At 45.7% G+C, this 14,266-nt stretch overlaps 1 protein-coding gene across 1 annotated transcript in view; it reads left to right on the top strand.

Annotated features, from left to right (window-relative positions):
• The window catches only part of LOC140386087 (collagen alpha-1(XXI) chain-like), an 85,998-nt gene that overhangs the window by 12,556 nt on the left and 59,176 nt on the right, over window positions 1-14,266 (top strand). The window contains exons 2-3 of the mRNA XM_072468664.1: window positions 3,429-3,521; window positions 4,658-5,218. Of these exons, the coding sequence (XP_072324765.1) occupies window positions 3,434-3,521; window positions 4,658-5,218 (649 nt within the window). The 5' untranslated portion in view covers window positions 3,429-3,433. The remainder of the gene's footprint in view (window positions 1-3,428; window positions 3,522-4,657; window positions 5,219-14,266) is intronic.

The following is a 14,266-nucleotide window of genomic DNA, read 5'->3' as shown; positions in this document are numbered from 1 at the left end:
AATATCATTATTAGCACAATGTCATTATTAGCACAAACAGGATTGTTTAGCAAGTGTTGTCCAATCGCGGCCACATCTAATGCTGGACATTGTTTTGGGTTTTGCAAGCATGGGCTGTTTGGGTATTGTCAGTTCTTTGTCTGTTGCTAACAGCCAAACAGACGTGCTGTTTGATATCACCCACTTGTTGGGAATTATGGCCTATATGCCTGACATCACACAAGCAATGAAATTCATATACCACACTGCTCATTATAAGAATTACACTGAAAACCAGGCAGAAGGAACATATCCATGTCTGTGCCTTTTCAACTCAATAAAAGCTTGGGGGAACAGCCATTCCCTGGTTTATTCCCTTGGGCAATACCTTGACCAATCTGAGTCAACCTACTGAGTTTGAATTTGAACAAAGCTGGGAAGCTAACTGTTCCCTGCTGCATTCTCCACTGCAACATCTCCAACAATCAATATCCACTTAACAATAAATCAGCCCATTCTTTTCATGCATTATAAATTGCTGTTCCCCCTTGCTGTTGGCAGTTTCTTGGGAGTTGGCCATTTGAGTGCAAGACAAAAAGCTTTGATCGCGTGTCTCTTTTTTTTCAGAAATAGTCTCTCTGATTGTTGTCCGTGTATAATGTAGGTGAGAAAATGCAGCACCTCAGCAATTTTTTTCATAAGGTTCGGGTACAGTTTCTTGATCTTAACACATCCTTCATTCTGACCAAGCTGGTCTTAGCCATCTCATTCTCCTTCGGATTTCACAATTACAACTCCCATTGGCAGCGATGGTCTGTCCAAGGTATGTGAACCTGTTCACCTGTTCCAGGACTTGTCCACTTACTTCAGTTATCAGCTCTCTGTTTATCATCATTGCCTTGGTCTCCTTCACATTGATTATTAATCCATTTTCCACACTAACTGCTTTTTCTACATTAAAGATGCATAAATACCTGCAGGCTGCTAAAAACCCATACCATAAAGGGCACAGCAATCACAGAATATAGTGCAAGACTCAATGCGTCATATGTCCATCCTTGAATGCAGTAATGACTTTATAACTCTAAGAAATACCACAGAGTTCACAGAATAGGACTAGTTCAGAGGGCCAGCAGGACAATAGAGTTAAGGGGCTGAATGGACAACTCCTGCTCCAATTTCTTATGGTCTTTGTAGTAAATGGAATGATTGGTGACCACCAGTTGGCTAACAAACAACAAAGGGTTTATTAACTAACAAACAATATCCAGAGCACAATCAATAATGGCTTCATTCTCCTACGGGAGTTTGGAGACTTTTCGGGCTATAAGCTCAATGTGGGAAAGAGTGAGCTCTTTGTGATCCATCCGGGGGACCAGGGAAGAGGGATAGACGACCTACCGTTGAGGAGGGCGGAAAGGCGCTTTCGATACTTGGGGATTCAGGTAGCTAGGAGCTGGGGGGCACTGCACAAACTTAATTTGTCGCGGCTGGTGGAACAGATGGAGGAGGATTTTAAAAGGTGGGACATGTTGCCACTCTCGCTGGTGGGTAGGGTACAATCGGTTAAAATGGTGGTCCTCCCGAGATTTCTTTTTGTATTCCAATGCCTCCCAATTGTGATCACTAAGGCCTTTTTTAAGAGGGCAAGCAGGAGCATTACGGGATTTGTGTGGGTGAGCAAGACCCCGCGGGTAAGGAGGGGGTTCTTGGAGTGTAGCAGAGATAGAAGAGGGTTGGCGTTGCCGAATTTGGGTGGTCATTATTGGGCAGCCAACGTGGCAATGATCCGTAAGTGGGTGATGGAGGGAGAGGGGGCGGCGTGGAAGAGGTTGGAGATAGCGTCCTGCAAAGGAACAAGCCTGGTGACGGCACCGCTGCCGCTCTCGCCGACAAGGTATACCATGAGCCCAGTGGTGGCGGCAACGCTAAAGATCTGGGGGCAGTGGAGATGGCACAGGGGTGCGACGGGAGCCTCGGTGGGGTCCCCGATCAGAGACAACCATCGGTTTGTCCCAGGAAGGATGGACGGTGGATTTCAGAGCTGGCATCGGGTAGAGATTAGAAGAATGGGGGACCTGTTCATTGACGGGACGTTTGCGAGCTTAGGGGCGCTGGAGGAGAAGATTGGGCTACCCCCGGGAAACGCTTTCAGGGTCATGCAAGTGAGGGCGTTTGTGAGGCGGCAGGTGAGGGCATTTCCGCTACTCCCGGCACAGGGGATTCAAGATAGGGTGATTTCGGGCGTATGGGTCGGGGCGGGCAAGGTGTCGGCGATATACCAGGAGATGAAAGGAGAGGGGGAGGCTTTGGTAGAGGAGCTGAAGGGTAAATGGGAGGAGGAGTTGGGGGAGGAGATTGAGGAGGGGCTAGGGGCTAAGTAGGGTTAATTCCTCTTCCTCGTGTGCCAGGCTTAGCCTGATACAATTTAAGGTTGTTCATAGAGCGCATATGACGGGGGCGAGGCTGAGCAGGTTCTTTGGGGTGGAGGACAATGTGGGAGGTGCTCAGGGAGCCCGGCGAACCATGTCCATATGCTTTGGTCATGCCCGGCACTGGAGGGGTTCTGGAGAGGAGTGGCGGGAACAGTATCTAAGGTGGTGAAAGTCCGGGTCAAGCCAAGCTGGGGGCTAGCAATATTTGGAGTAGTGGACGAGCCGGGAGTGCAGGAGGAGCCTGAGGCCAGCATTCTGGCCTTTGCATCCCTAGTAGCCCGGCGAAGGATCTTGGTAATGTGGAAGGAGGCGAAGCCCCCCAGCGTGGAGGCCTGGATAAATGACATGGCAGGGTTTATCAAGTTGGAAAGGATAAAGTTTGCCTTGAGAGGGTCTGCGCAGGGGTTCTACAGGCGGTGGCAACCGTTCCTAGACCATCTCGTGGAGCGTTAGATGAAGGTCGTACAGCAACAGCAGCAACCCGGGGGGGAGGGATGGGGGGACATCGTTCGTGGGGGGGGCGGAGGGGAGGGGGGTTTCTCTGGGGGGGCATTTGAGCAAGAAAACACATGAAAGATCCGGAAACTGACATGTATGGGAAGAATCCAATGTACAAAGTTTTGTATCTTATTGACATGCCATGTTCATGTCTTGCCACGCGAGTTCTTTTTCTTTTCTTTGTTACGGGGGGGGGGGGGGGGTTTGTAAGGTGGAAAATATTGTTATTGAAAAATTCTTAATAAAAACATATTAAAAAAAAAAAAAATGATGGCTTCATTCTCACAACTGGCTGCAAAGCAGGTGCTCTGCCCCGAGAGCCCGCGCTCGTTCCCCATTGGTCGACCGTGTCACGTGACCCGTCCGATGCACGCCCCCTTTAAAGGGGCAGCTACTACTAGCTTGTTACTACGTGATTAGGATTTTACTTCCTCACGAGGAAGCAGTCAGATTTACAAAATGTGATGAGAACTGCAGAGTCTGTCGGTAAAATAATTGTTTTCCTTTGCCCCATAGGTACAATGAAGTCATGCATATTACGAGCTTTCGTGATCTGTTTGTCATCATATTTGTTTAGTGAGGCTGTGCAGGATGAAAACATAAGAGCAGGTAAGAACTCTATGTAATATCGCAGTACCATGTCCCACTCAAAGATCTGTAATTAGTCCTTTATCATTGGCTATCATTTATATGGTAGTTGACACAATCATAGCTTGGATATTCTGAAATTATGCTGTGATTATTCTATTAGGTATCCAATTCACATCAGAATGTTGGTGAAAATTGGGATCCTTTTCATACTAGCTTTATATAATTTATTCTTTCATGAGATGTGGGCATCACTGGCAAGGCTGGCACTTCCTGCCCACTCCTAATCACCCATGAACTGAGTGGCTTGCTGGGCTATTTCCGTGGGCAATTAAGTGTCAACCACTTTGCCGCAGGTCTGGAGTCATGTGTCCGCCAGACCGGGTAAAGCCAGCAGATTTCCCTTCCTGAAGGACATTGGTGAACCATACAGGTTTTTTTAAAAACAACAATTAACAATAGCTTCTGTAAGTTATGGCAACTCTCCATCTGTACCAGTTAGGGCAACATTGCTACAGAAATGGCAAGAATTACAGGCATTTTAAAATAAGAAAGCTTTCCTGCAAAAGCCTGCATCTAAATGGCTGGAAGCAGCCAGACAGATATATACATATCGCAGAAGTCTGCAGGGGAGAGACTCCCACAGCTACCTGTGACATCCTGTTGTGGGGTAGAAAGAACACCCTTCCACACTTCATGGCACCATTACTGTTGGTAGCTGGTAAAGGCCAGAGGCGTTATGAATATACAATATCGACTTATTGAAAACAAATTACAAAATAAATTAATGTTCGGTACCTCTTTAATGTCCAACAACCATACTTTGTGTGGACCCTACATTGGTCTATTTTTGTTCCTGTTTGGAGGCCATGGCTATTATTTTGAAAGTAACATGATCTGAGGGACCACGGAAGTATCAAATGTTGTTCTGGTTGTTTGCACCCCAATAAGGTCTCTTTGCGGAACTTTAGGCAATATTCATGGCTTCCATTCCTCTTACCTTAAGTCAAAGTGCCCTCTTCGGTTTAAGGAAACTGTTAGTATCACAATTTGCCAAGACTGGAAGTTGCTTTTTGGCTTTCCCTTGAATATTCCGATGTTTTATTGGTAAATATAAGTTTCTGAATAAACTCTGAGCCTTTTTACTCTGTCAATAGGATGCAGAACAGCAGTGAATGATTTGGTTTTCATCATGGATGGATCCTGGAGTGTGGGATCTGACAACTTTGAAATGGCAAAAATGTGGCTTGTTAACGTCACAAGTGGATTTGACATTGGACCCGAATACACACAAGTGGCTGTTATCCAGTACAGCGACACTCCACGTTTGGAGATTGCCTTTGGACAGTTCCTGACCAATAAAGAACTAATTGCTGGAATAGAGAGTGTTCAATATCTGGGCGGAAATACTCAAACGGGTCGCGCTATTAAGTTTGCAACAGAGACTGTTTTTCCCTCTTCGCAGAGAAATAAGACAGCGAAAAACAAAATTGCCGTTGTGGTCACCGATGGAAAATCTCAGGACGATGTTGTCGATGCTTCTGTCGAAGCGCGTGCAGGCAAAGTCATCTTGTTTGCTGTCGGCGTTGGATCAGAAATAACAGAATCAGAACTTCAAATGATTGGCAACAAACCCTCTACAACCTACGTTATATTTGCTGAAGATTATGGAACTATCGACAGAATTAAGGAAGCAATGCAGCAGAAGATATGTGAAGGTGAGCATTCACTTATCTTAATGTTTGATGGTCTTGTAGCAATTCAATCACACCCCGACACATAATTTCGCATTCAGGTTTCATGCTTGTAGTTTACCAGAAATCGCAGAGTCTTTACAGTTTTGAGCAACTGGATACTGCAGCCAAGAAGTGTTTCATTCCTGCATGGGAAAGAACTGGTGCGGGATTCACCGACACCCCGGAGAATCCCCGGGGGGGCAGCGTGAATCCCGCCCCGCCGCTCCAACGCCGGCTGCCGTATTCTCCGGTACTGGTTTTCGGGCGGGGGCAGTGATCACGTCACGCCGGTCGGGGGCCGTTGGCAGCAGCTCCCCCGGCAATTCTCCAGGCCCGGATGGGCCAAGCGGCCATCGGTTTTTGGCTAGTCCTGCATGCAATGATCTAGTCAAACATAGAGAAGTTCACAGTGAAGAAGGTCCCACGCTCTTGATTTGATTTGATTTATTATTGTCACATGTATTAGTATATAGTGAAAAGTATTGTTTCTTGCATGCTGTACAAACAATACATACTGTATAGGGATGAAGGAGAGACTGCAAAATATAATGTTACAGTTATAGCAAGGTGTAGAGAAAAGATCAACTTAATACGAGGTAGGTCCATTCAAACGTCTGATGACAGTAGGGAAGAAGCTGTTCTTGAGGCGGTTGGTACGTGACCTCAAACTTTGGTATCTTTTTCCTGACGGAAGAAGGTGGAAGAGAGTATGCCCGGGGTGCGTGGGGTCCTTAATTATGCTGGCTGCCTTTCCGAGGCAGCGGGAATTGTAGACAGAGTCAATGGTTGGGAGGCTGGTTTGAGTGATGGATTGGGCTACATTCACGACCTTTTGTAGTTTCCTGCGGTCTTGGGCAGAGCAGGATCCATACCAAGCTGTGATACAACCAGAAAAAACGCTTTCTGTGGTCCTTCTGTAGAAGTTGGTGAGGGTCGTAGCTGACATGCCAAATTTCCTTAGTCTTCTGAGAAAGTAGAGTCGTTGGTGGGCTTTCTTAACTATAGTGTCGGCATGGGGGGACCAGGACAGTTTGTTGGTGATCTGGACACCTAAAAACTTGAAGCTCTCAACCCTTTCTCCTTCGTTCCCATTGATGTAGACAGGGGATGAAGTCGATGACAATCTCTTTCGTTTTGTTGACATTGAGGGAGAGATTATTGTCGTCGCACCAGTTCACCAGATTCCCTCTCTCATTCCAGTACTCTGTCTCGTCATTGTTTGACATCCGACCCACCACTGTGGTGTCATCAGCAAATATTATGGTGACTAGTGTTTATAGGGGATGATAGGAAGAACTAAAACATAACCATCTGCTGCACCTATCAATAAAGCATTGAAAATGGGAATACAAATATGTGGGGCTTTATCCAGTGACACCTCTGAAAATTTGCTGCAAATCCTTTGGTGCTTTTAGTGATCCTCATTACTCTGCATTACTTTCTAACAGTGGCTACAAGCATAGATTTGTGTACCTCTGTTGCATTGAGTGAAATAAATACATTGTCATGAAAATAATCTTGAATTCCAAGAGAACAAAATAACTGAAATTCCTCCGGCTCTTCATTTTACAGAAAAATAAATGGGGACTATTCTTGCGAATTACTGTTTGGTTTCTTTCTGTTTTATCACCACATCTCCTCTCATTGCTCCTAGATTCACTTAAATCAGGTGGGAATTTTTATGGAGCGCTTAACGGCTTTTGCAAATAATTAGCAGTTCAGCTCCTGTGCCATAAATCTCTGGAATTTGTGTTGCATCCCCACAGGAAACCCCAGTCACACAAGTTACACAATGTAAATGGCCAGAAAACAGGACTACAGCGAGCAACACAGAAACATGCAGACAGTTGCTATTTCTAGCCGTGTGTCTGTCGTAAAGATGTTTATTACTCATTAAATTCGATGCAAAGTAATTCTGAATAATAGGTCCAGCACCAAAATCCAGTACCAAAAACAAGGAGGGACTGCTGGGTTTAACGTCACATCCGAAAGAAAGCGATCCTGACAATGAAGCATTGCCCCAATACTGCTTTGATGTCCACATTATGTGTTCAAGAACTACAGTAGGACCCAAAGCCACAATCTTCTGGCAGCATTTGTGTTACAACTGAGCCAAATTCACATTTGAGTCAAACTAGCGCTGTTGTCATGTCCACCGAAACTGACAATTGCCACATACGCTCAGCCCAGCAGTTATATGACTGGAGTAAAAGACTACTTTGTAAATCTGAAAGATGCATTGGAAACCTACGGAATGTGGGTTGATGCAGTGCCTTGGCAAGTGCCACTACAATTTCTCCTTAGTGACTAGAAATAATATTAGCCAGGATTTGGCATTTCTCAGTGTCTGCATCATTGGGCAGTCTATACTTCTGAATGTAGCCTTTCTTGTTTAGGGTAGTTCATTCTGAGCCTGCAGAGTGTCTGACGATTACAAGGCTTTCTCCTTGCTACCTTTCTCTGAGAATCTCCATCCCTGCTGCCCTTCTTCATTTTGGAAAGGACGTCTCTCAAATACTTTTAAAGATATTCCAACCAGGGATCCTTGCGACGGTTTGCCCTTACACCAGGTTACCGGTCTCCCGGCGAATTTTTTGGGGGGAAGACTCCCAGAATTTCGGATAGATCTGCTGGGTTTGCTGCGACCAATCTGAAAGAAAAACCTGAGTTGGGTGCAGCACGAGCCCATGAGCAGCGTCAGCGCACCATTGGGAAGAGGCAGGGTTTTAGCTGGAGGACGTGGAGGTCAAGAGGCACAGGGGCGTGGGGTGGATGGGGGGAGGGGGGCAGAGGGGGTTGGTACAAAATTTCCATCAGCAGCTCAAGCTGCTCAAGCCGCAGTGTGAGCACCAAAGCCAGTAATAACTGTAGCTGTAACTATTTGGGGGAAGTTCTTGCCCCAACTTTGAGGTTCCAAGTAGTTCGTATTTCCATTTGTGAATTATTTTGGCACTTAAGTGAATCAAATTTCCTGCTGGATTTCTTTTCCTGCCTTGTAACGCGTTTCCCCCCAGTTAACATTCAGTGATGTGGTGGGTGAAAAGAGCATTTAAAATTCCACCCCTCTGCTTCCAGTGCCGTTGTCTATGAAAGGGTGGCTGGTCCTTCCAGGTCACCGATGCTGCCAGACTTGCCTGGTGGTTCCCGCCTTTCCCGCTTTTGATAAAGAATTGACCAATTGTACAGGCAGTTGAAGGATCGGACAACAAGCCTGGGAGTGGGGGTAGGGGGAGTGAGAGGTCAGAGAACCCAACACTCGGTCAAGGTGGCAGGGGTGTCTCGGGGCAGGGGAAAGTTAATTTTACTTTTAAGAGGCAGCATGGTGGCACAGTGGTTAGCACTGCTGCCCACGGCGCTGAGGACCCGGGTTCGAATCCCAGCCCTGGGTCACTGTCCGTGTGGAGTTTGCACGTTCTCCCCATGTCTGCGTGGATTTCACCCCCACAACCCAAAGATGTGCAAGTTAGGTGGATTTGCCACACTAAATTGCCCTTTAATTGAAAAAAATAATTGGGTACTCTAAATTTAAAAAAAGAAAAAAAAATGTTACTTTTAAATTCAGTATCTCGTGCAAAATTGCCCTTTAAGACCACCTAAAGGAATAGAGGCTCTAAATAAACCACGGCAGGTACATGGGGTTAGAATCCAGTCAACCATGAGCTCACTGACTGACAGTACAGGCTCAAAGGGCTGAATGGCCTGCCTTTGTTACTATGTTCCTAATTATAAATTCTTGTCTGCTTTACGATCAAGTAAACTGGGGAATAATAGTGTCCTTAAATCCAATTTGGCACGCAGAAAAAGTGCTTAATATAAACTTGGCTTGATTTGTAAGAGCTCTTTTGTTGAATAACCCAGGTTCCTTCTTGATATCAAGGATTGTAGGGTGGATAGGAAACATAGTATCTGTGTGATCCATTTCTTTAAATATTCAATTGTGGTATATTCTGGGTGAGTGGTGCCAGACAGTACAGGAGGAAATCACGCTAATATTCTGGATCATACACTGAAACCACAACTGCACACAACCACCCTAACTGCTATTGAAAGAAGCATGCAAAAATAACTCTGCGATTAATGAAAGGAACACCCAGACAAAATGTGGAGGTATTTACATAAGAACGTAAAACCTAGGAGCAGGATTAGGCAATTCAGCCCCTCAAGCCATTCAATACTATCCTGGCTGATCTCATCTCAGTCTTATCTCCACTTTCCCGCCCGTTCTCCATAACCCTTCAACCCAAAAATCTGTCTATCGCCTTCTTAAATTTACTCCATGTCCAGTTATCCACCGCACTCTGGGTAGTGAATTCCACTGTAATTTCTCCTCATCTCTGATTTAAATCTGCTTCCCCTTTTCTTAAAACTGGCCTCTCATTCTAAATTCTCTCTGTGGCTGCGTGGGTTTCTCCCAGGTGTTCCTTTTTCCTCCCACAAGTCCTGAAAGACGTGCTGTTACGAAATCTAGACATACTAAATTCTCCCTCCGTCTACCCGACCAGGCTCTGGACTGTGCCGACTAGGGCTTTTCACAGTAACTTCATTGCAGTGTTAATGTAAGCCTATTTGTGACAATAAAGATTATTATTATGAAGAGGAAACATCTACTCTACATCTACCCTGTAAATCCCCTTTATCATTTTATATACCTCAATTAGATCTCCTCTCATTCTTCAAAACTCCAGAGAGTAGGGTTATGGTTAGGGAACCCTAACCCTAAACTGTTCAATTTCTCTTCATAAGACAAACCCCTCATCTCTGGAATCAATCTCGTGAACCTCCTCTGAACTGCCTCCAATGAAACTACATCCCTCCTCAAGTAAGGGGACCAAATTGTACACGATACCCCAGGTGCCTCATATAGTTGCATCAACGTTTCCCTACTTTTGTACTCTATTGCTTTCGCAATGACTGCCAAAATTCCATTTTCCTTCCTTATTACCTGCTGTACTGCATACTAATTTTCTGCGATTTGTGCATGAGGACACCCAGATCCCTCTGCGTCAAAGCACTCTGAAGTTTCTCTCCATTTAGATAATAAGTTGCCTTTCTATTTTTCCAGCCTAAATGCATGACCTCACACTTATCCACGTTAAACTCCATTTGTCAAATTTTGGCCCGTTCACCCAACCGATCCACATCCATTTGTAAATTTCTTATTTCCTCATTGCAACTTACTATCCCATCTATTTTAGTGTCATCTGCAAATTTTGCTTTAGTACCTTCTATCCCTGCATCCAAGTCATTCATACATATTGCAAATACTTGGGGCCCAAGGACTGAACCCTGTGGCACCCCACTAGTAACATCTTGCCAACCAGAAAAATACCCATCTATCCAACTCTGTGCCTTCTATTGGTGAGCCAATCCTTTATCCAAGATACCAAATTACCCCTAATCCCACGTGATCTTGCCATGTGCCATATTACCCTTTTGCACTGCACCGTATCAAATTCCTTCTGGAAGTCCAGATATACTACATCTACAGGATGCCCATTATCCACTTGGCTTGTTACATCTTTGAAGAACTCTAGCAAATTAGACAAATACAATTTACCCTTCATTAAACCATGCTGACTCTGTGGATTGCTTTTTTTTACTTTCTAAATGTCCTGTTACTACTTCCTTAACAATGGATTCTAACAATTTCCCAATGACCGATGTTAAACTAATTGGTCTATAGTTTCCTACTTTCTGCCTCCCTCCTTTTTGAATTAGCATTTTTCCAATCCGCTGGAACCTTTCCTAAATCCAGGGAATTTTGGAATATTGGAACCAATGGATCCACTATCTCCGCTGCCACTTCCTTTAAGACCCTAGGATGTAGGCCATCGGTCACTGGGGACTTGTCTGCCTCCAATCCCAATAGTTTGCCCAGTACTTTTTCCCTATCGATGATGAATGTTCTAAGATCATCTATTTATTTTAAATTCTGATTAAACTTTTTCTGTACCGAATACGATTTATTTTCAAATGTTCATGGGGTTGTGCGACAATCTGTCAATATCAAAATCCAGTAAAAAAAAAGCTAATACATTAATATTTTAAAAAATAATTCATAAAGTAATTAAAACAGGCAACTGAAAATAGACAAGTGCAGTACAGTAGCAAAGTGATTAACACTGTTGCTTCACAGCGCCAGGGCCCCGGGTTCGATTCACGGCTTGGGTCACTGTCTGTGCGGACTCTGCACGTTCTCCCTGCTTGGATTTCCTCCGGGTGCTCCGGTTTCCTCCCACAGTCCAAAGGTGTGCAGGTTAGGTGGGTTAGCCATGCTAAATTGCCCGTAGTGTCCAAAGGTTAGGTGGGGTTACTGGGTTTCAGGTATGGGGCAGAGGTGTGATCTTAAGTGGAGTGCTCTTACAAGGACTGGTGCAGACTCGATGGGCCGAATGGCCTCCTTCTGCACTGTAAATTCTATGATCTAATACCTTTCCCTGCACACACATTGAAAGTAATTGAAATCAATGGGTTCATATGGGTTCTACAGCAGCCAGATAACTTACCCCAGTGGATTGCCAGCACTCTTTGTATCAGTCACTTTCTCTAATTCCTGTTGACAAAAAGGCTCTTCTTTTGTTCTGCCGTATTAATTATACTGTATAAAAGAAAACAAATATCAACAGACAGCTCTCACCTAATTTAACCTTCAAAAGAAGATTTGAGAAAGGATACGCTTTCCAGAGCGGGAGCACAGCGAAGCTTCACCAGACTGATTCCTGGGATGGCACGATTGTCATATGGGGAGCGACTGGGCCTGTATTTACTGGAGTTTGGAATAATGAGAGGGGTGTCTAATGGAAATGTATAACATTCTGACAGGGCTGAGCAGACTGGATGCAGGATTGATGTTGGCGGTGGAGGTGGTGGCGGGGTGGGCGGGGGGGGGGTTCTGGAACAAGGGGTAACAGTCTCAGGATGTGGGGTATGCCATTTAGGACTGGGATGAGGAGAAATGTCTTCACTCAGAGGGTGGCGAGCCTGTGGAATTCTCTACCACAGCAGCAATAGAGGCCAAGCCACTAAATACATTTAAGAAGGAAATCAGTAGATTCCGGGAAGACATCAAAGGTGTCACAGGACATGGGGAGAGAGAGGGGGTATGATTTTGTGATAGATGATCAGCCATGATCATGTTTAATCAGGCGTGAGGTGTTGAATAGTCCACTCCTACTCCTATTTTCCATATTTCTATGTAATTTTACCTCTTGATTCAGGCTGCCATTGCCAGTGCAGTACTGAGGGGGTGTCATCTTTTGGGTGAGATATTGAACCAAGCTCTCGTCTGCCTTCTCAGGTGGGTGCAAAGATCCCGTGGAAAGATTTCAAAGAAGAGCAGGGCCGTTCTCCCTGGTGTCCTGGCCAATATTTATCCCTCAATAAGCTCCATGCAAAACAATTAAATGGTAATTTAATTGGCTGTTTGTGGGAGCTTGCTGCGTGCAAATTGACTCCTGTGTTTCCGACATTTCAATAGTGACTTGGAGCGTGAAATTACCGCCATGCTGCTCCCGAAAAGCAGCTCGCCGTGGCCAATAAAAGGCGGGAGACCCTGCTCCCGGGATCCACTGCTCCCAGGATCCATCTGGCTCACAACGTTGTCATGTAAATCCTGCCTTTTGTGGGTGTGATCACATTTTTAAAACTCTGCATATTAAAATGAGACAGCTAGTCTCACTTTAATGTGCACGTGCCCACGGAGTTGGGATCTATCTCCTTCAGGGCAGCACGGTAGCACCAGTGGATAGCACTGTGGCTACACAGCGTCAGGGTCCCAGGTTCGATTCCCCGCTGGGTCACTGTCTGTGCGGAGTCTGCATAATCCCCCCATGTCTGCGTGGGTTTCCTCCGGGTGCTCTGGTTTCCTCCCACAGTCCAAAGACGTGCAGGTTAGGTGGATTGGCCATGATAAATTCCCCTTAGTGTCCAAAAAAGGTTAGATGGGGTTATTGGGTTACAGGGATAGGGTGGAAGTGAGGACGTAAGTGGGTTGGTGCAGACTCGATTATGTTCTATGATCTATGAACTCGGAGATCTTGGGCGTGCGCCGTTCAGTACTGGTCTCCACAAACAGGGACCAGAAGGAACGGCACACGTGGGTTATCTCCTCGGGGATCGGAGATCCCCAGGTGCATGCCCTTTGGGCAGGTGGCACCATCTGGGTGCCAGTCTGGCACTGCCAAAGTGCCCAGGTGGCACTGCCAGCTGGCAGGGTCACTGCTTGGGTGCCATGCTGACACTGTTAAGGTGCCAAGTTGGAATTATTTGAGTGGCAGCGATCATGCGGGGTACCCTGCGTGGAAGTTGGGGGGATGTAACTGGGGAAGGGTCCTAGGGACACTCCCACAGTGCCATTAAAAATGGCGTCTCAATCTCTCGCTACACTGAGTAGTTCCAGCTCCTCAGTGCACAAAACGGGGCTGTGCACATTCCCCACTGAGGCCCCCTATCTAACGCGACTGTTGTTTTCTGGTATTGTATTTCTTGGCACTGCGAGCGTCGGGAAACACGCGACTGAATGTGTTCACTATTGGACTTTGATCACATTTAGTTACATCCCGCCCTGCACTTTGAAAGTACATAAATGGCTGGAAAGCACTTTGGGACACCTTGAGGTTGGGAAATGTGCTATACAAGTGCAAGACCTTTCTTTAAATTAAAGAGCAATCCACATGAGGGAAAACCCACGAGGTGCATGTTTAAGAAGACAATCACAAACAGAATTTTGTAAAATTACTTGCTCCTTTATTTGCCTCCACATTGTAAGGTTGTCAACCCTCTCAAAATGTCTGGGTGTCTCCCGAGGTGGAAGCTGAATCTCCCAGCTGCCTTTGTCAGCAACCTCGGGAGAAAAGGAAAGCTTCCTTTCTCATTGCTCCAACCCCTGTTCCCATCAAGGCCCATCAACCTGCCTGGTATCGGAGGTAGCCATTTTGGAAGTGCCATTCTGCCTCACTGCTCAATGCCACTTCTCCATTCATCCTTCCAGCTAAATGGGTGTGACATTTTTAAATCAAAGAAAGAGAACAA

This window comes from Scyliorhinus torazame, chromosome 11 (assembly GCF_047496885.1).
Source record: "Scyliorhinus torazame isolate Kashiwa2021f chromosome 11, sScyTor2.1, whole genome shotgun sequence".
NCBI lineage: Eukaryota > Metazoa > Chordata > Chondrichthyes > Carcharhiniformes > Scyliorhinidae > Scyliorhinus > Scyliorhinus torazame.
This window is presented reverse-complemented; position numbering and strand designations above follow the sequence as displayed.